At 34.3% G+C, this 19,951-nt stretch overlaps 1 protein-coding gene across 2 annotated transcripts; it reads right to left on the bottom strand.

Moving 5' to 3' along the window:
• Positions 1-1,512: 1,512 nt before the first annotated feature.
• On the bottom strand, positions 1,513-19,031 carry LOC110464922. Of its 2 annotated transcripts, none has more exons than XM_021520398.1 (6): positions 18,947-19,031; positions 14,108-14,222; positions 9,716-9,796; positions 5,823-5,946; positions 3,964-5,197; positions 1,513-1,655 (listed from the first exon to the last, which is right to left on the bottom strand). In XM_021520398.1, the coding sequence occupies exons 2-5, from the start codon at positions 14,132-14,134 to the stop codon at positions 4,602-4,604; spliced, it is 828 nt and encodes a 275-aa protein (XP_021376073.1). In that variant the 5' UTR covers positions 14,135-14,222; positions 18,947-19,031; the 3' UTR covers positions 1,513-1,655; positions 3,964-4,601. The 2 variants fall into 2 exon arrangements, with proteins under 2 accessions (XP_021376073.1, XP_021376072.1); XM_021520397.1 differs by lacking the exon at positions 18,947-19,031 and adding an exon at positions 14,718-14,770.
• Between the last annotated feature and the right edge of the window lie 920 nt (positions 19,032-19,951).

Below are 19,951 nucleotides of genomic sequence, written 5' to 3'. Positions count from 1 at the left end.
ATATAACGTCAAAGAGGGTAGGGTGAGTTAAAAGACACCAGACTCTATAGAATAGACCGATGTCTTTCAAATAGTTAAATAATGCCTTTGAGTCCACGGAAGTGAAAAATGTTTTCATATCCGGGGCTCAAAAGTAATTATCACGAATGTGTTTAAAATCAGAACATTCTATTTAAGAGTTTCTCTGTAAATGGAGTGTCACATGCGTGGCATGTAGGTTGATCTTCTCGTTTTAAAAGGTACGAACAACTCCGTGCAATTCACTACGTACGTCTATTAGTACTGTAGCTGACAGTACAACCGCAATTATGACAGTGCATGAAATGAGGAATAAGACATTCACCAATCCGATATCAAATACCTATACAATGTACCCTACTTCACTCGATCAGTCCGTAACATCAATCAACTGATCACCATATCGCACATACTTGTATTATATACGCGATTTTATAGCACAACGTGACGACCGATTATTAAATCGCACTGTTATATATAGCGCAACATGACAGACAGTGTGTGTACGATGTATGAGTTTTGGTGCATTTTGCGAGCACATTTCTGATTCACAAGAAATATTAGTCAAATTTCAACAAAGCTAATTTATTATATACAATATATCACGACCACATGCTCCTACATTCCGACGGGTGCAATCCGTTAGTAAACCGTGTAGCTATATAATGTTGAATGACCCGGAAATCATATCCAGATTTTAAATGTTCAGATTATGTAAAGGTGTTGTTTTTTAATTTAAATACTATCATCTATATTTAGATTGCAGCACCGTCACTTTAACAGTTACCGCCAAAATTATATGCATTATTTAAGGTATTGTGATTCTTTGATACGTATAGAAAGTCGAATCTGGTTCAATTCGAAATATTAGAATTTAACTGACGTTCTGAATTTTAAATATCATAATTATTGGTTAGTTTGAGACTGTTTTAATAGGCTATATTAAGTTAAATGTGTACGATAACAAAAACGGCATTAACGAGGTTCCAATATTAGCACTTTTTTGCCTTTTAAAAAATTGAGAATGTGTAGGTAGGCTTCCCAAACTGAAGCAAGACTACTTTGTTTCCAAGCAGTAAACATACTCGTTTTTGCTGACAAATATCAAGCTATTAACTGCTTTGTCGACACAACTAAATGCTTTATATAGTTGATACTATTAAGATCTCCAGTATATTGTATGGTTACATCGATAAGAAGAAGAAAAAGTGGATGTTGCTACTCTTTATCGAAACGCTGCATTTCAATATAGGCGTCTGATCCCAGTGCGGCTAAGATCGCGTGTATAGGAGTGACTACCGCGGTATAATGAGAAGTATGCCCGATCGCTAACCCTATACAGCGTAAAGACGTTCCATCCAACATAAACACTGCTGATCCAGAGTCACCTGGCTGGAAAAAGTTTACTCCTGATCTCTCTCCTCTAACTTCATACTGGTTTTTAATATGGACTTTCTCCGGCATTGAGGGTAGTCCTAAGGCAGTGTCCAGGGGCTTCACTTGTGCACCTTTCATTATCAAGTTACCTTTTGTCAGGTGGGTTTCACTTCCGAATTTGACAACCATCTGGCTTGTGCCCAAGCTTTTAATATCTAGTAACACAGCTCCGTTGTTGTATTCTGGTAACTCGTCAAATCCTGAAATAAAATAGCAAAAAGGTTATTCACAGACTAATTCCGATGTATTTAAATACGATTAAATATTGTAACATTTTTTCATTGTTTAATGTTTACAGTTTAGCAAGTACTATATATTAAGAACAATTTCTTATTAATTCATATATTACTGGTTTTTTTTCTAAAGATATACCCAACAACTAGCGAATACCTATTCATGGCCTAATCAACGTCAGTATTTTCGCGATAACATGAAAATGCGGGTATATACAACACAGCATTTGATTGACCAACATAAAACACCTTAAAACGAAAAGCCAGTGTTGTTGTTATTAAAAATGAAATTCATATTGTACAATACGAGTTCTCCATTCTAATTTTAGAAAAAAGTACAAAGATTGGACAAGATAATAAATCGTTCAATCGATGAATAGACCAAAAACCGAAGTGCACTCTTTAGGACCCTCGCAACTTAATGTGCCAATCACGATTGCAATCCCTACCTAAAATTTATTCCGGTAATTACAGTGCTCTGAATGATCTAATTGTGTAATTGTTGATAGATTTGATTTATAACATTAAACCAAGAGTATTAGAAAAGATTACTAGTTGATGTCGGATTTATATGGGTCAAAAGTCAGAGGGCGTTCCCGTCCCGCTTTATCGGTTAATCTCGTAATCTTCCGGTTGTCAAAAGCTGAAACCCATATTTGTCAGGTATTTAGCTATAAGCAATAGTTGTCACTAGTCTTATATCACAGTGTATCACCATATTTAACATGGAAAGATTATTCTTTTGGAATCCGAGATGATCTCCGGAAATGAAAGGGTGTGGATGGACGGACGATTTGTTGTCAGTCTGTGTATCTGTGTATTAGTGTGTTAGGGTTTCACGTTCTATCAACAACTATGGCCATTTAAGGACGTGCCTCCATGTCAGTTGTGTATGCGTACATGTGCGTATGTGTGCTAGAGATAGGGTATGTTGGTTCATTTGACTCCTTGAAATAGCACGGATCTGATGCTGACTTTATAGTTCTACCTCATTGAAACACAGTGACGAAAGCACACAGACCAACATTTCACCTGGTCACATTGTACTTGTAACGGTTGAACCAGTTGTTGCGATAACCCTAAAGTGATTTTATGTCAAGTAAGGCGCTTAGAAATAGAGAGAACTAAAGATATCCAAAGTACTGCAATAGGCGTAGCAGATTTAGATTGGTCGGTTTGGTGTCCCAAAACGAGGGCACAGAAACAAATCCAAATTTCTGCAGGGTGTTCACCCATTAGACGCCTCTTGCGATACATGCAGCAGGTAACAACAAGTGTACTCTTTTCTCGATCCCCGAACTGCAGGGGTGACAAACATATAATTTGTGATTTTAAAGTGAAGATCTATCTATGATTTCATCATTTTCACAGCAATAACAGTTAATGATCGACAGAATCTCGCACAAACGGTATAATGAATTCCAGGATTAGTAGTCGTTTGATGGAATTAACTAAAGATGATACATTTGACCTTTAATTTAATTTCATTATTGATATTCATTCGACACACTGCTTTTCTGAACAATTAACTTATATTTATGACAGGTTTTGGATTAAACTGGTCGTATTTGGATACACTCACATATCGTACTATACGGAGCTCGTGAAAAGAATTAAGCCAACATCTACGTTTAGTAATCAGTGATCTCGGTTTTGTAATCGAAATTTTTATACGTGTTCAACATACTCTTCACTGTTGGCTGTTGTCTTCACTTTGTAAAAGTAGATGAGTAACCGAGGTTAGTTTAACAAGATTACGAATTAGTTAATGGAGGTCATGGGTCATTAAATCGAGGTCCAAGCTTAGTTAATCATGGTCACAGATATGTAAGCTGAGGTCACAGATTAGTTAACCGGTATCATGGATATTAAGTTAATTTGTTTTAGCATTTTGGTATCAGTGAGGACAGTTATTTTATATTTTCACTGCTTGAACACGTTAGTGGTTGTTTTTTTTAGTAATTTACGTAATTATGTATATGAAGCGCTTGAAGACGGAATGTATATATATTTAGAACTTTTGGACTATTCTTATTATTGTGCTATTTGTATTTTAACTAAACGGAATATTTCCTACAATGGTCATTCGATCATACTTCCATCAACTTGCAATTTTTCTGCGCCAGATGATTGCCGTGTGAATTTTAGGTTTTAAAAGACATAGTAAGCATATTCAGTACTATTAAATCTTATTGTATTTAAATGTATATTGAAGAAAGCATCTGATGAAGAAAGCATGAGCTCAAAGCCACAGTTCCAATACAAATGTGCCTACCTGCTTCTATGTACTTGGAACTGTGATCATTAGCGAATCTCCCTTTAATGGGTCGTCTTGTTTCATCTGATATGGCCACCACGGCAACATCAATGCTGGTATCCAAATATGGGTTGAAAATAGCCCTCTGTACAATTCCACAAGAGTCACCACTTGGAGAGGACGCACCTGTAGCGGGTTGCACGACGTCAAGACGATTGAGTCCATTATAGGTGAAGTTAACATAGTATTGTGGAGTAATATCAAACAGCACATGGGCGCATGTCAGAAAACTCATTGTACCGTTGTACTGCACAAAAGGACCAAGTGTTCCTCCAAATTTTTGTTCCTGTGATGTCAGCGCACCTATATTACATCCCATTTTGAGCTCATCATGGTGATTCATGCTTGTTCTTGTCTCATATCCACCATATTCAAAATATCCTTCGCGAACATCAATGTCAATGTAATCATCTTCTCCCAAGGCCAATCTTCTGGGAAATTCTCTTTCTCCCAGTGGTACAACTCCTTTTGTACTACAGTACAGCACAACACAGAGACACTTCTCCAATATTGCTCCCTTCAGTTTAGAGCGCACGGAGCAAACACTGATGATATTGAGGTTGCTGTGATGACACCACAGTGTCTGGCTGTGTAATTCAATGGCTTTTTTTAGCCCTTTCCATGTCCTGTTTGGAAATACCACCGTCTACTTCCTTGCTGTTTGACACGGTCATGGCTTCATCATCAACCCTGTAAGGGTTTCTTATCATCACCAATCCTATCCCGTCTCTTTTGTGATTGGTCGCGTGCACCACCTTTGGGGAATAAACAATAAATACTCTGGTCCATGTACCGTTTTCCTCTTTCTGATGACCAGGTACCACAGCAGGTTTCAATTTGCAATGTTCGCTTTTCAGGCGTTTTCCAACTTCTGCCATGTAGACGCTTTCCATTGAGTTACTGAGTTGGATGTTATTCATACAGTAGGCAATGTTCTGTTCATCCGAATACTGAATCAGGGACCCCACAGCCACTTGTTTCTTCAGAACTGTTGCAACATACAACGGTGTAGCGTTTCTGTCTTTCATTCCGTCCAATAAACCTTCAAATACTCCCACTGGGATTTCTAGTTGAGCATTCCAGTTAAATGTCGCTGAACTCCAACTTTGTACATGCTCAAACAGTTTGCTCTGGAACTCCAGTACATCCACAATATTTCCTTCTTGGAAAGCTTGGTTGAACTTGGCAACACCTATAATGTATGTATATGAACCTTTCAACATTATCGTTACACAATATAAAGATGTTCTAAAATAATTGCTACTGAATCATTGCATGAAACTTTAAAGGATGTAATAATAACTTAAATAAGATTACCTAAAAACAACATCCCTGATATACTATTGTAGGACACATATAAGCATTACCCCCATGTGTTCCGGCTTTAATGTGTCATTGTATTGACGGTCTGCAACACGATCAATTGGTGTTAGGACCGTAAAGAGGTCCAATAATAAACAAAATGGAGTAAAAAATATATTGGCTAGCCTGTTCGGGTCTGCTTTCCATGTCCAGTAGTGCACGTTTTAGGCTAGCCTGACCCTTACACAGAAAACAGGACCATTATGAGTTGAAAATAATGTCATAAACTTCTTTGGTCGGTTAAAGACACTTACCAAAGAGACAATGGTTAATCATTTTTGCAAGAAAAGGGGGATGTATTTTATTATCCTAAATGGCTTGATATTAAATCGCATTTTCAGATATATCACAAAAAAAATCCTTTACTCACACACACACACCCGTACACATGAAATAAAAATCTTAAAAAGTTTGGAACATTAATCTGATTGAAATATAAATTATGTCACTGTTACCCTCGGTGTCAGCACAGGCCAGTTCTGGTAAAAGGCTCACGCTTGCTCCTCCTTCTCCATAGGTGTTTGACGTCGATTGAACATTTTCTGTTGTATGTCCTATTTCCTTTTCAACCTCGTCACTCTGCAATATGCCCATGTATATGATAATATATGTACGTTTGCACCGCTGCGTCACTATATCAACCTATTACCTGTAACTTTCGTTCCGGGTCATTAGACTATGAACTAGACAGAGTAAAAGGAACGTGACCAAAGAGTAAAATAAAAACGGAAGTCATCGCATTTACTCTTGATTGATTTTTTAACAATAGCTGTAAATGCAACCATGAATTCATATCAATACGATTTATTTCTATAAAAAAAATCGATAATTTATCACTTTTGGGCGGAATGAAATGCTATTTTCATATGTCACAATATTTCTTGTCTTCGACCACACTACAGATCAATGCTGTTAGTACAGAAACAAGCTCTCACTTCCTTAATGCCCGGCACGTTAGTTTCCTACTTCTTTTAAAATGAAATATCGCTATCTGTGTCGACCAGCAATATCAAGCTGACCTCTAGTTCCTTTGCCGCCTCACCATTCACCATTTTTATTTTCGAACTTGTTATGTAATGTTTTAAATGTTAAATGTTCTTTTATGACCGTAACAACTAAAATTTGACAAAGTGAGAATGAATTTATAAAACATGATTTAAAGTTATGCAAAGAAAAATGCACTTGGTTGGGGATACATTCCATGAATTGAGGTAAGATTCAAAAACAAAATTGATGTTATTATTTTTTGATTGGCAGAAAGACTTCAAAGTGTAATTGTAAGTACTGAATTGCCTTCATATGCACCATTAATGTTCACCGCATTACAGAAAATACAACACGACCCAATAACGGGATTCATGTCGTTGTCATGTGATACAATAGGTCTGATTCGAATGAACCGTGATCTGAAAGCAGTTTAATACATTAATAATTTCGTAGAACTTCTGCTATTTTGTTTTTAAACACAATCATACAAATGACGTTATTACAACTCTGACATTCATAGACATCCCTCTTTATGATGCGTAATGTTTCAAAAATAAAATTAGTAAGAAGACACGTATATTGGAAACGCAAATATACAAGCGTAACTGTTTTTAACATATTCTACTTGAACGCAGCGTTACTGATATATAACGTGATAATTCTGCCGTAATAATGAAATAATTCGGTCATTTTTTTATTCTTAATGTTGTGCATGTGACTCGGTTGTAGAGGACATTTGTAATTATTTCATGGACTGTAATGTACTTATGTATATGGAAAATGTGATTTAACAACAAAGGAGAGAGCGTGTGAGAGAGAGAGAGAGAGAGAGAGAGAGAGAGAGAGAGAGAGAGACAGAGAGAGACAGAGAGACAGACAGACAGACACAGACAGACAGACAGACACAAATACAGAGAGTAAGAACCTACATATTTAAGTATGAAGTGTCGTTAGGATACGTTGTAACACGGCCTTCTCCCACAACCACTGTAGGTTTCATCACCCATGACACAATGGATAAACCTGCTAAGAATTGGTAATTATATTTCGTTACCCATTAGTGGTAACACACTGTAAGTGATTTCATTGATCAATCTTTGATTGATGGCGTCACGTGACAATGCTTTCGATGTCATTTTCCATTGTGACGTCATGCTTCGTGGCAATTGTTTCCCCCATCGGAAACCTACATGATGTATCTTCCAAGGGAAAAATGTTTTTTTCAGATAAAGTACGAACGTTATGGTAGAAACAGGTCCCCAAACTCTTGATGATTAGTTACCACGTTTATGTAACTCTTGATAGTTAAGTTTCAAATTGTAAAAGACACTTGGTTAAACTCGTTTCTTTATACAATTTCAATATTAATTAACTCGAACTAGATAAACATGATAACCAAACACCACTCGTTGGGGAACCTCTATTTTCCCAATGCCTGACACAACATTATCTGACTAGTGACTACGATTCTCATTTAACATTATTTTAAAAGCAAGTTCACAAGTGTCAAAACTTAAGAATGTCTTAGGCAGTTTATTTTATAAACAAGTGAGAACGCTTGATAGGAGAATAAAAACTATTATCAATTATATATTACTTTTCTAATTTGTTGCATATCAAAACGAAAATATATGCTACCCTTACATTCGGTTTGAACCCAGCGCCACTTTAACCTAAATTTTGACGTTAATTAAATCAATGTAAAGCACCAAAAATCATTTTTTTTATACTAGGTTACTTTGTACCGATATTATTGTCTTTTGTGGCGTCTTTGTATTTCTGTGTAGTGTGATCAGTTAGATATATACGCGTTCAATGTATTTTAAGTGAATATCAGATTATAGGAGGCCGAAAGTAGATTCATCTGCAAGAATTAAGAAACCACAACAAATTTCCTATTTGCTGTTTGTAGACTACTCAAATGATTACACATATTTTGTAACCCATTTAGTTAGGTTTCGTGAATGCTTTACGGCATTTATGATTTGGTTGGCTTTTTCGGCGCGAAAGGCCCGTCGTGAACGTGCAATTTAGACTGAATGACCAATAGTTCCATGGTTTAGATATTAAGGGCCACATGCTTGTTGAAATAAATTTCCAAATTTTGTTAAAAAGTTCAAACGACACTATCTGAATAAGAAACAGCCTAGATTGATGATGTATATCCTTTGCTACTGTCAGACTGACAAACTCTAATTCATCTTTATGGTAAGGTCAGCTAAACATATGGATTGAATCTAGAATTTCCAATCATTTATGAAAGTATGAACAGGAAAAAATGTACTTTTATACCACATGAGCGGTCGTAAAGAAGCAAGGTCTGTTCAAGTAAATTTTTGCAAGTTCATACTTTTATTAAAGTTGGACAACCCAGATTCAATCCATATGTGAAGTTTGCATGGTCTTAATAAAAAGTCCAGGCAATATATTAAGTCTGGAAAATAAATCACGTTTAATATGGCAAGATTTGTGGTAAACATTATATTGTCGTTTGTAGATCAAACATCTCATTATTTTTAGTCGTCTCTTGGTTCACGCAAATCAAAAATTGACAGACATAGTGAATTAAATTACTTGAGTAGCATTTTGAATACGAGACCTTAGTCATGGCAGGCATTAACACCTGTTTGATAAGGATAAGCTCTTTTGTTTAACAGTAATTCAACAAGGTCAGTACGTCTTCATGCAGAGTAGGCATCGTATCAGTAAATGAAATGAGCTTAACTCTGACACTGCCGAAACTTTTACACAGCCTGTACACGAATAGAGTTAAGATACAGCCTAATCTTTTGGTTATACACAAACGATGTATATATTACACGTGTTTTAACGTTTCAGGTCCGACATGTATCTTTGTTGATTTTGACAACAATGTTTTATTTTGCTTTGCTTTTTGACACTTTGTTGCTTCATGTGAAACAGTATAGACAATATGGCAAGACAAGTTAATTTAAAAGTTAAGGTCAAAGATCAAAGCATATATCACATTGATCTACTTTTCATGGTCTGCCTTCCGCTATTCAGATTTGTACTTACATACCAAATCTGGTTACCCCAGGTGAAATAGTGCAGATGATATGCCCAATCAATGGTCAAAACATATATAACAGTGACCCTTACTCAAGGTGAAAGACTATAGACAATATGCCATAAACAATCTCTTCTGATGGACGGACGGTCAGATGGTGTGCTTACCTATAGTCCTCGGGTAACTTACGGGGAACTGACAAATATGTGTCTTACAATCTTCTTCTCTACACACATTCCATGTAGAGATATCTACCTGACGCCATAGATATAATTTACGAACTTCACACCAAAAAAAACTTGATTCCGGATAAAAGGATATTAAATAGCTCACCTTATTGTGATTAGCTCCTTCAAAACGTTTCCTCACAGGTTTGATGTAGCCGTTTAATGCTGCCCCACTCGAAGCTTCGGACTGGACAAACATTTACATCATATCAGTACACACCATGAGTTTATAGAAATATGCTTTTGCCATTACCGAATCAACAACATTGCTTTGTAATTAACAAAAGTAAGTGTTTTGTTAGCCTTATTTCAAACCTGCATTTGCGTGAATGACTCGTTGTGTAATGAATATATACTTTCTGTTTTGCGTATTTAAGTAGTCTAATAATTTACTACTATACATTTGCGTTATAAGTTACAGCGCTTTAGTTTCTGAATTTAGTAGGAACCGTATTTGATGTTTGTTGTATTTTGATTATCTTGTGGACTTTAATATTTGTTTATACAGATTACAACTGAATGTATGAAAGACTTCCTGAACGAATAAGTTTTAAGTAATAATAATAGTCGGACCTGAACTCCTTGTCTTACGTCCTGTAATGTCGGGACTATTTTTTGCCGACAGCTAAATTTCACCAGGTCGACGGGAGCGGGAGGGTAAGTTGGGTAATTGGTCTGTTATCCCAACCTACATGGACCGAAAGTTGAACACCAAGTTACACAGGTCATAGGCATGCTAATTGTTTACATACCATTATTATTGATGAAGATGAGGGTAATCTAAGGCTTGTTTGCTATCCTCTACACAACCCTCCGTTGCAAGTGGTGTAGCAGGTCAAATCACCTAGACCCGTTGGGCAGTCCCATCAACGGTAATAGTAACACATGCTCCAAAATTGAGTAAGTCCCGTTATCATAGTTGGTAGACAGGAATTCATTCAACAGCAACGTTTAAGTTATCATCTGGTATCTTGGTAATTTCCACATTTCGTTGACATTACTACCGGCTCGTTGCCTTACCTTAACCGCTGACGTTACGACTGGCTCGTGACCTTACCTTAACCGCTGACGTTACGACTGGTTCTTGGCCTTACCTTAACCGCAGACGGTACGACCGGCTCGTGGCCTTACCTTAACCGCTGACGTTACGACTGGCTCGTGGCCTTACCTTAACCGCTGATGTTACGACTAGCTCGACTAGCTCGTGGCCTTACCTTAACCGCTGGCGTTACGACTGGCTCATGACGCTACCTTAGCTCGTGTCCTAACCTAAGCGTCTGCAGAACATTTGTTTATCGGTCAGGTACCTGCCCAAACCCGTAATAGGCTTCCGACTTTTTGTAAATGAAATATCTTTTAGATTTTTGTTTTGTTTAAGGTAAATATCTACTGTTTGTTTATGGAAAATGTATGCATTGTTAACATTCTGGGATGTAAATTAAAGGATCAAATATATATCGAGTGTAGCTTTATTTATCCATTGCGCAAATGTGTATTTCGTTGCCATTGACAACACACCATCTTTCCCGAAAAAAATACTGTTCTCCTACTGTTAGTGTTGCTTGCAGGACGATACATTTCTTCTCTGTCTTGAAAACACATTTAATCATAATATCAAATATTAATAGTGGTTGAAGTTGAACGTAAGCATAAGGTTTTACATGTATTTAAAAGACAAAACAACATTTTTGAGGTGAAGTTCATCACTGATTATATTTGAACGGAATTAAGTTGCATACCCTCATAAACGTTAGAAAGATGCATTGTATTTGCTTGTGTAAGTCTTCACCTCTGCTCTCCGTTGTAGGTCAATCTCAAAATGAAAACTTATAACTTAGCAAATATAGATTTCAAAGCTATAAATAAACAAATATGACCTTAAAGAAAGACATGATTATTATTATCGTGTCAACGATATCTTTTTGTAAGACTTTTTTTACGATTCAAAAACTAACATGAAGGAGATAAAAAGTTGTACAAACGAGTAAAACAATAATACATTGTATCAACGATTGGAAAAAAGTCATATGAACGAGAGGAAAAAAGTCTTACAATAGAAACGGAACAAAAACGTCATAAGATCCAGATAAAAAGTTGTGTGCACAAGATAAATTGAAACAATAACGAGATAAATAGTCGTACAAACGAAATAAAAGCCTAGAAAGGGGAAGTTGGAGCCACTCAATAAGTTGTAAAACGTAAATGTAAAATAAAGTTGTGGACGCAAATGACAATTATAAACTGTTAATTGATCTTCATTTAAATACTGCTGTCTCTAAATCTTTATAATGCTGCTATGTCTCTAAATCTTTATAGTACTGGTATGTCTCTAAATCTTTTAAATACTACTATGTCTCTGAATCTTTATAATACTGCTATGTCTCTGAATCTTAATAATACTGCTATGTCTCTAAATCTTTATAGTACTGATATGTCTCTAAATCATTCAAATACAACTATGTCTCTAAATCTTTATAAAACTGCTATGTCTCTGAATCTTTATAATACTGCTATGTCTCTAAATCTATATAATACTGATATATCTCTGAATATTTATAATACTGCTGTCTCTAAATCTTTATAATGCTGCTATGTCTCTAAATCTTTATAGCACTGGTATGTCTCTGAATCTTTCAAATACTACTATGTCTCTGAATCTTTATAATACTGCTATGTCTCTAAATCATTATAATGCGGCTATGTCTCTAAATCTATATGATACTGCTGTCTATAAATCTTTATAAAACTGCTATGTCTCTGAATCTTTATAATACTGCTGTCTCTAAATCTTTATAATGCTGCTATGTCTCTAAATCTTTATAGTACTGGTATGTCTCTAAATCTTTCAAATACTACTATGTCTCTGAATCTTTATAATACGGTTATGTCTCTAAATCTATATAATATTGCTCTATCTCTAAATCTTTATAATACTGCTATGTCTCTAAATCTATATATTACTGATCTGTCTCTAAATCTTTATAATACTGATGTGTCTCTAAATCATTATAATACTGCTGTCTCTAAATCTTTATAATACTGATATGTACCTAAATCTTTATAATGCTGCTATGTCTCTAAATCTTTATAGTACTGGTATGTCTCAAAATCTTTCAAATACTACAATGTCTCTGAATCTTTATAATACTGCTATGTCTCTAAATCATTATAATGCTGCTATGTATATAAATCTTTATAATACTGATATGTCTCTAAATCTTTATAATACTGATGTGTCTCTAAATCATTATAATACTGCTGTCTTTAAATCTTTATAATACTGATATGTATCTAAATCTTTATAATACTGCTATGTCTCTAAATATTTATAATACTGCTATGTCTCCAAATCTATATGATACTGCTGTCTCTAAATCTTTATAATACTGCTGTCTTTAAATCTTTATGATACTGCTCTCTCTAAATCTTTATAACACTGCTATGTCTCTAAATCTATATAATACTGATCTGTCTCTAAATCTTTATAATACTGATATGTCTCTAAATCTTAATAATACTGGTATGTCTCTAAATCTTTCAAATACTACTATGTCTCTGAATCTTTATAATACTGCTATGTCTCTAAATCTATATAATACTGCTATGTCTCTAAATCTATATAATACTGATCTGTCTCTAAATCTTTATAATACTGATGTGTCTCTAAATCATTATAATACTGCTGTCTCTAAATCTTTATAATACTGATATGTCTCTAAATATTTATAATATTGCTATGTCTCTAAATCTATATGATACTGCTGTCTCTAAATCTTTATAATACTGCTGTCTTTAAATCTTTATGATACTGCTGTCTCTAAATCTTTATAACACTGCTATGTCTCTAAATCTATATAATACTGATTTGTCTCTAAATCTTTATAATATTGACGTGTCTCTTAATCATTATAATACTGCTGTCTCTAAATCTTTATAATACTGGTATGTCTCTAAATCTTAATAATACTGCTATGTCTCTAAATATTTATAATACTGCTATGTCTCTAAATCTATATAATACTGATCTGTCTCTAAATCATTATAATACTGATGTGTCTCTAAATCATTATAATACTGCTATGTCTCTAAATCTTTATAACACTGCTATGTCTCTAAATCTTTATAATACTGATCTGTCTCTAAATCTTTATAATACTACTGTCTTTAAATCTTTATAACACTGATATATTTATAAATCTCTATAACACTGCTATGTCTCTTAATATGAATAATACTGCTATGTCTCTAAATCTATATAATACTGCTATGTCTCTAAATCTCTATAACACTGCTATGTCTCTAAATCTATATAACACTGCTATGTCTCTAAATCTATATAACACTGCTATGTCTCTAAATCTATATAACACTGCTATGTCTCTAAATCTATATAACACTGCTATGTCTCTAATCTTTATAACACTGCTATGTCTCTAAATCATTATAATGCTGCCATGTCTCTAAATGTTTATAATTCTACTATGTCTCTAAATCTTACCGTTGCTTCTATATGCAAGTGATCCATGCTTTCACGTGTGAATGATGCTGACTACAAACGGGTGTAATTTTTTTACATCGTTGACTGCTATTGTCAGGACTACATATATGGATTCCTGAAAAGCACAGAAAACAAAACAAAAGTAAGTTAAATCAGCAGGAAAATTATTAATATCAAATATAAACTTGATGAATATTCGAAAATTAATCATATAATTAAAATTAATTCGACAACAGTTTCAGGAGTACATTTTACGAGTTAATGTAATAAAAAAAAAAGTTGATACTCCATAACGTTAATCCAAATACTACCTGTCATACTTTTGAATTAGTAATATTTCCTTAAATTTTAATCAAAACAAAAAGTGTACAATTTTTGTTTCAATAATGAAATCTATTTCGTTAGTTAATTTAAAATACTTGAGGAATGGATGAACGAGCTCAACAGGTTGTAAAGCGCACCACCATATTAAAGTTACATAATACAATAAAAGAAATGAAGTCTTCTATATCATCTTACACCCATTCAATTTGAAAATGCCAAGGGGGGTGGGGTTGGGGGTGGGGGGTGTCAATATAAGATAGTTAACTAAACATATATAATGACTTACCTTATGTCGTGACTCGTAATGCTTACACGGTATAAAACATGTCGTACAGTAACTGCGGCAATTCACAAAACAGTTGCCTTTTATCTGTCATATCGATTACGTTACTCATCGAGACTGAGGGAGAGTTCCATTCTCTCTAAGCAATTGTTATCAGTGGCAATACTTCATGCATATAGACACGACTAGTTTTCCGATACAAGGTACATGACATATCTGATAAATTTCATTTCAAATATATTTTATTGATTAAACAAAAGGATTGGGCAACAGGCTTTGCCTATATAAGCTCTCTCCATGGCTTCCAGCATACTTTTGATATTTGAAGACATTGAATACAATATTTACATACGTACATTTTATTTCAACTCATCTCATGACACATGGATACATTTATTGCTAGGAATATACATTTAATTAGGCTGGCTTAATATTTTCATGTTTCTACAGAAAAAAAAATCCTTGGAGAAAAACAAAACAAACTTTGCGATATTAATATTTAATATAGTTGTAAAATTTGTGTCAAGAAGAATTAAATATACCGTTATGAATATACACAGTATTCAAATCGAATTAAATATATGGATATACGTCTTGACCTTGAGCAACTTAAATTTGCTACGGCAACATGAAATAAAGCAAAACTGATACATGCATGTATGCTGATAAAGAATGTACCAGGACTTATTTGAAGTAGACATGTATTGAGATGAGTTGGAAAATCAAATAGAAAATTAACTAAAAGAAAACAGAAAAATATAAATATAAAAAAATAAATATAAAAATAAAAATATGAAAACAAAAAAAGACATAAATAATTATATAAGAACACAAAATAATCTCAATAACTCACTCATACACTCAAACACCACATTTGTATCTACAGGCATGGGTTTGTTGGTTTATTTAATGTAGTTTATATTTGTTTTAAATGAATGTGCAGTTGGGCATTAAATATGATAACAAAGTACACTAGTTCACAGGATACAAATATGTGGCATTTTGGTATTTCATAATAAATTATTAGTTTTTCAGTAATTAAATGATTATAACTATTGATTTACATTACTCCATCATACCTTAAGTGTCATGACCACATAAAGTCCCTGGACATTTGTTGCCCTGTGATCAATCAACCTTGGTATATTATATGTAAATATATATATTCATTATCCACTATCAACAGAAATAATGAATTTATCTTACAGAATACAAAGAATACACCAACCACATACAGCTTGTATATTTATCTATTTAAACCGTCCTGTAGCATTAATGTATTTATGCACACACTCCATCAATTGATGTTTCCATTTAGAATAGTACTTAAAGGTATTGTATTATGGAAATCTTCATCATTTAATATAAGATCCTGCATACAAGTTTGTCGTTCTTCTGTATAGAGAGGACATTAAAAAAAAGTAATGATAAGAGTTTTCAATTGCATGACTACAAGGACAGTTTGGACTATTTTTCAAGTGATCTTTGAACAGATCATAGTTTAGTTGACTAGCACCATTTCTTAATTGACACATTAATATATTACTGTTTCGTGAACCAGAGTATTTAAATACAGGTGTACATACATTTTGTTCTGTGTCTCTGATCATCTGGTCATCTGATAAATGCAGTCATAACAACAAAGGGTTCAATAAAAAGAAGGCTAATGCACATGCATCAGTAGTGTAAATGACGCCATACACACAATATTCATCTGAACCAACCCTGTGTAAGTCATACACACTATATATCTGAACCAAACCCAGTGTAAGTCATACACACTATATATCTCTGACCAAACCCTGTGTAAGCCATACACACTATATACATCTGACCAAACCCTGTGTAAGTCATACACACTATATACATCTTAACCAAACCCTGCGTACGTCATACACACTATATATATCTTAACCAAACCCTGTGTTGGTCATACACACTATATACATCTGACCAAACCCTGTGTAGGTCATACATACTATATACATCTGACCAAACCCTGTGTAAGTCATACACACTATGTACATCTGACCAAACCCTGTGTACGTCATACAAACTATATATATCTGACCAAACCCTGTGTATGTCATGCACACAATATACACTTGAACCAACCCTGTGTAAGTCATACACACTATCTACATCTGAATCAACCCTGTGTAAGTCATACACACTATATACATCTGACCAACCCTGTGTAAGTCATACACACTATAAACATCTGACCAACCCTGTGTAAGTCATACATACTATATACATCTGACCAAACCCTGTGTAAGTCATACACACTATGTACATCTGACGAAACCCTGTGTAAGTCATACACACTATATACATCTGACCAAACCCTGTGTACGTCATACAAACTATATATATCTGACCAAACCCTGTGTAAGTCATACACACTATATACGTCTGACCAAATCCTGTGTAAGTCATACACACTATATACGTCTGACCAAACCCTGTGTAAACTATACACACTATCTTCATCTTACCAAACCCTGTATAAGCCATACACACGATAATAATTTGAACCAAACCCTGTGTAAGTCATACACATTATATACATCTGAACCAAACCCTGTGTAAGCCATACACGCTACCCATATTTAAACCAAACCATGTGTAAGCCATACACACTGTTTACATCTTAACCAATTAAGAATTACAATACAGCTCTACGATGAAGTGTAATGCTTATCTGGCCTTTTGCGTCTATTTTCAATCGCGAAAATGCAGTCACGTTTTTGTTATGTTCATTTTTAAATGATATTACAAAATAATCTAAAATTTGTCACCAGCCGTAATGCACTATTTAGGTAAAATTGTAATAATCAACCTACATCAAGTAAATACAATGTACAGATTGTCAAATGATATATAATATTCTATATTTAGACGTTACTCTCGTTACTATTTAAGGAAACTGATGACACAATCAATAAAGTAAATCCTATTATCAGTATCGATATCAGTAACAAACGGCTTGTTGTTGTTTATTTAAAGCCAATGTCTTGCGTGGCGACCGCGCTATTGATATCGAATCTATTTTTTTTTATATATGTATGATCTTTATTGAATAACTGAGGAGGCTAACACAGATACCTGTACAAGCTTAACAAATCAAAAACGGAGAAGTGTACATGTGTTAAAGTGCCGTGACACATTGAAAAAGGTCCCAAGTGTTGGTTAAATGCTCAACCCCCCCCCCCCCATTTTCCAAAGTCTATTTCAGACAAAATGCAGCTTTTTACCACTACTGTATCTAATAATTCTTTCAAACTTTCAAATAGGCACTTCGTACTCTTTTTTAGATACCTTGATTTTGTCTAGTCTTTTAGCAAGCGTACATATAGCTATGAAAATATTGATATTCAGAGCTGAAATCCCATCTTTGCTGTAGAGGATAAAAGTTTACTTTGATAGATCGGGATATAGACAAAGTCAGAGTACTGGCCAGAGTAAGTGTACTTGAGTATATAGTAAGACCTCGAACACAGAGGGTACCTCTAACAAACATGTCCCCACTTCCATCAATTTTGAAATCGTATTGCGTCTCTAGCGAAGCTCAGAAAATATTCGCAGAGTTTCCTTAATTGTGAATTGATTGATGATAGATGCATAAACGTTGGTTTTCAATTCAATTCTATTTAATTTGTTGTAAAATAAATGTATTAGATCTGGCAGCTGTCATGTAAGTGTATCTTCATAACTACTTTTACCAATAGCATGTGTGTCTGTACCCTGAATAAAAAGTAAAACTTTCAATCTATGGAAATGAGTGCGATTTTATATGTTGTTCCACTCTCACTGCTTATGCAGATATTTAGTTATTTCCCAATACATTTTATACATTCATAACGTCAAACCATTTATACTATATATTTATGGATCTGATTATTTCTTTTACATTTGTATCCTCTTTTTTCTATTTTAAATATAATGTTGTCCTTTAGAGGTATTTAGCAGTAAGCTTGTTTTGGTCATGTGGTTAAAAATAAACACCCTTGGATCCTTAATGTAAAACAAGATCGTTCGATAAAGAAAGTTCATATCTTCTAAAGGACTATGACATCAGCAATAAGTTACAATGTACAAGTTAAACACTGCAACCGTATTTACATATAGCGAAAACCCGCCGATAAAGACAGCAGGCAAAAGAAGAGAAAAGATTCGATGAAATGTATTTGTTGAATAAATAAATAAGTAAAAACATTCCTTTTTCTTACCTCCATTTATTACTGAAACGTTCGTTCCATCCATGTATAGGTATCTTTAGTTACATCCGAAATCAAATGAAACATTTCACATGTGTCGTATGCATTTTGCACAAAACTCTTCACAGATCTAAACAATTAATCACCGATTTTGTCGTTACGCACAGGTTGGAATGCATAGTGACATGGAAATGTAAGAATTTGGTCAATGTTAATCCAGACTATGACATCAGCAATAGGTACAAGTTAAACCATGTTTACATACAGTGTTAAAATTAAATTATGACTAACCTATGTCTAAGATACGTTTATCTGCGCATTACCTGTTCACCTTGTGAGGAAAACAATGTATTTGATGTATTCAAAGTGATATACAAGATGAATACCATTTTATGATTATACAAATGTATATATTTACAATCCTCAATGACATTCACTCACTAACATTTGAGTCATACACACTATATACCTCTGAACCAAACCCTGTGTAAGCCATACACACTATATACATCTGAACCAAACCCTGTGTAAGCCATACACATTATATATATCTGAACAAACCCTGTGTAAGCCATACACACTATATACATCTGAACCAAACCCTGTGTAAGCCATACACACTATATATATCTGAACCAAACCCTGTGTAAGTCATACACACTATATACATCTGAACCAAACCCTGTGTAGGTCATACACACTATATACATCTGAACCAAAATCTGTGTAAGCCATACACACTATGTACATCTGACCATTCCTCTGTAAGTCATACACACTATATACATCTGAACCAAACCCTGTGTAAGCCATACACCCTATATACATCTGACCAAAACCCTGTGTAAGCCATCCAAACTATATACATCTGAACCAAAATCTCTGTAAGCCATACACACTATAAACATCTGAACCAAACCCTGTAAAAGCCATACACACTTGTGTAAGTCATACACACTATATATATCTGAACTAAACCCTGTGTAGGTCATACACACGATATACATCTGAACCAAA

The sequence above is a fragment of the Mizuhopecten yessoensis genome, unplaced genomic scaffold (assembly GCF_002113885.1).
Source record: "Mizuhopecten yessoensis strain PY_sf001 unplaced genomic scaffold, ASM211388v2 scaffold11041, whole genome shotgun sequence".
In the NCBI taxonomy this organism is placed as follows: domain Eukaryota; kingdom Metazoa; phylum Mollusca; class Bivalvia; order Pectinida; family Pectinidae; genus Mizuhopecten; species Mizuhopecten yessoensis.
The sequence above is the reverse complement of the archived record's forward strand: the minus strand, read 5'-3'. Positions and strand labels throughout refer to the sequence as shown.

Coding starts and splice junctions, on each gene's coding strand:
- LOC110464922 (XM_021520398.1), bottom strand. CDS start 14,134: ATGGATCACTTGCATATAGAAGCAACG. Junction 5,947..9,715: donor AAGGAGCTAATCACAATAAG/GTGAGCTATTTA, acceptor GGCATATTGCAG/AGTGACGAGGTTGAAAAGGA. Junction 5,198..5,822: donor GGCCTGTGCTGACACCGAGG/GTAACAGTGACA, acceptor CATACATTATAG/GTGTTGCCAAGTTCAACCAA.